Source organism: Zea mays, chromosome 5, assembly GCF_902167145.1.
Source record: "Zea mays cultivar B73 chromosome 5, Zm-B73-REFERENCE-NAM-5.0, whole genome shotgun sequence".
Lineage (NCBI taxonomy): Eukaryota > Viridiplantae > Streptophyta > Magnoliopsida > Poales > Poaceae > Zea > Zea mays.
Window position 1 is genome coordinate 103,643,487 of NC_050100.1, and position 2,196 is coordinate 103,645,682.

Consider the following 2,196-nt stretch of genomic DNA (forward strand, 5'->3'; position numbering starts at 1 on the left):
GGAAAAAAATATAATAATAATAAAATAAAAGAAGAAATAAAAATAGTAAATTCAGATATCTCAAATTATACTTGAGAGTTGAAAATTGAGAACTGAATCTTGAAAACCAAGAGCTATTTTAGAAAAAGAAGTAATAGAAAAAGTTTTCTATTCTACTAAATGATGATGCATAACATTGAAAGGTGCACCATAAGCATTTATTTACATGAATATTTAATGTTGAAGTAACTTTTACTTCTTATCCCACATTCAAAATACTATTTTTCTAAAAAGGAAGAAAACAATAGGAGTGTGTTTCATATATTCTAACATCTATCAAATAAATAAAACAATTAAAATAAACATATATCTATTGCATCATGTTGGAGTTTATTTATGCGTGCATTTAATAATAATATTAATGTTAGTAGAAATACATTAATGTCCACATTTAGATTTAAGGCCTAGTTTGCAAATTAGGATTTGGAGAAGGAGAAGAAAAATACTATACAAAAATAAAGAAAATAAATATACAAATAAATAAAATCCTTCCATACTTGTTTGATCAATTTTTACATTTGAATCTAGGTACAAAGTTCACAGAAAAAATTGGATTCGAAATAGATATTCAAAAACAAAAGGAAAAAGAAATCAGGAAAAGAAAAGGCAAAAAGAAAAAAAAAGAGAAACTACCTGTACTAGGCCGGATTCATCTGCGCGCGGCCCATCACCCCCATCCGCACGCTCCCTGGCTAGAAATGCATTGAATCGCTGCCATGTGGGCCAGTGATGTCAGCCTCTAGTTTCCCCTTACGCTCAGGTGCGCTCAGTCACTGGCTAGTGGACCTGTGTTGCCAGGTTCTTCTTCTTCTGATGGCCGCGGGCGTGGAACTGAACACCGAAGGCGCCGGCCGCCTCAACAACCTTCTCAACGAACCCCGCTGCTGCCCACGCTAGTGCTATCCTATTGGCTTCGTGGGACCCACTGACCTATTCCTCCTAACCCTTCTTCGTGATTCCCGCACGTCGGGCCTTCCCCCTTCCTCGCGGCGGCGCGGTTACAACAGAACCTCGCACGGCGGGATCTAGCTCGGACCCCCACCTCGTCCGGGGATAAAGACCCCTCCCTCTAAGCGTCCTCCACTACTGGCCGTGCCTCGCGCGAGTCCACACGGCCGTCGTCGTGGGAAGAACGAGTCACGAGTGACACCACAAAATCGTGCGCCGCCGCTATTGGTGTGGTCCGCTGTCGGCCACCTCTCCGCTGCGTTGTACTTAGGCCATCACCGGTGAATTGCTCATTGCGTGTGCCAGTGCGTGAGCAAGCTGGTGGAGTCGAAGGAAGGAGCGAAATACCGGAGCACCGGTGGGAATCGCTCGCCGAAGTACTATCCATTGCCGCGGAGCTCCACCACCGCGCGGTCTGGGCCATAACCGCCTAGATCTGAGGTAAATTAGCCCTCAACTAGTTCATCTTGATCTTCTGTTCATATATAGCGTGATTGGTTGCCGCGCTGCTCATATCCAGGCTGAGTAGATGCGTAGACTTGGAATGTGCATGTGTTTGGTTGGTTGCACGGTATAAAACGAGATCGTATCTGCGTATACAACACAGGTGTTTTTTCCACCTCCCACCTGCATGCGTGGGGAAGGCGGGGAGGACCATCGTTGCTGATCCAGGCTGATGCGCGCTTGGCGCTGTTGGTTCTTCCAACCAATCACGCTGATAGCGATGGTCGATGTGGCAATTTGCGCATTGGGGCACGGTACTGCGTCGCGCCGGTGATGGTGCCACCGCGCCAAGTAGCCACGTCGCCGGGTTTGAACCGCCGTCGTGCTCGGTGGTCGGAGCTGGGGGATGGTCCGAGACCCTTGGATTACAATCCGACGGGCGTGAGAACGTACCGCTTTCGGTGATGCGTGGACCGCTAATCCAGGCGTTGACAGTGGGGATTAAAACACACCTTACCCTTTGACCAGATTGATAATGTGTCGTAGATAAGGGATCGAGCGGTTAGAATGGTGTTGAACCGTAATAAAATCTACGTCGTCCAAATCGGATCCGGCCGCCAGGGTTGTGTACCGGTTCAGAATTTAATCTGGTGCATCGGATCTGATCGGACGACTGAAAACCCTCGATACCCTTTCGCCTTGGATAAACTACAAAAGAAACCCTTTGTTTTTGTAAAATAAACCCAAACTCCAGCAGCGGTGTAG

The 2,196-nt window shown here is 46.5% G+C and overlaps 1 protein-coding gene across 1 annotated transcript; it reads right to left on the bottom strand.

Annotated features, from left to right (window-relative positions):
* Window positions 1–888: 888 nt before the first annotated feature.
* LOC100381911 (uncharacterized) lies at window positions 889–1,568 on the bottom strand. Its single transcript, NM_001174688.1, has one exon. It carries the CDS (start codon window positions 1,409–1,411, stop codon window positions 1,109–1,111), a length of 303 nt encoding a protein of 100 aa, NP_001168159.1. The 5' UTR covers window positions 1,412–1,568; the 3' UTR covers window positions 889–1,108.
* Window positions 1,569–2,196: the final 628 nt, after the last annotated feature.

Excerpts from the sequence above, each read along its gene's own strand:
- LOC100381911 (NM_001174688.1), bottom strand. The coding sequence starts at position 1,411 with ATGGCCCAGACCGCGCGGTGGTGGAGCTCCGCGGCAATGGATAGTACT.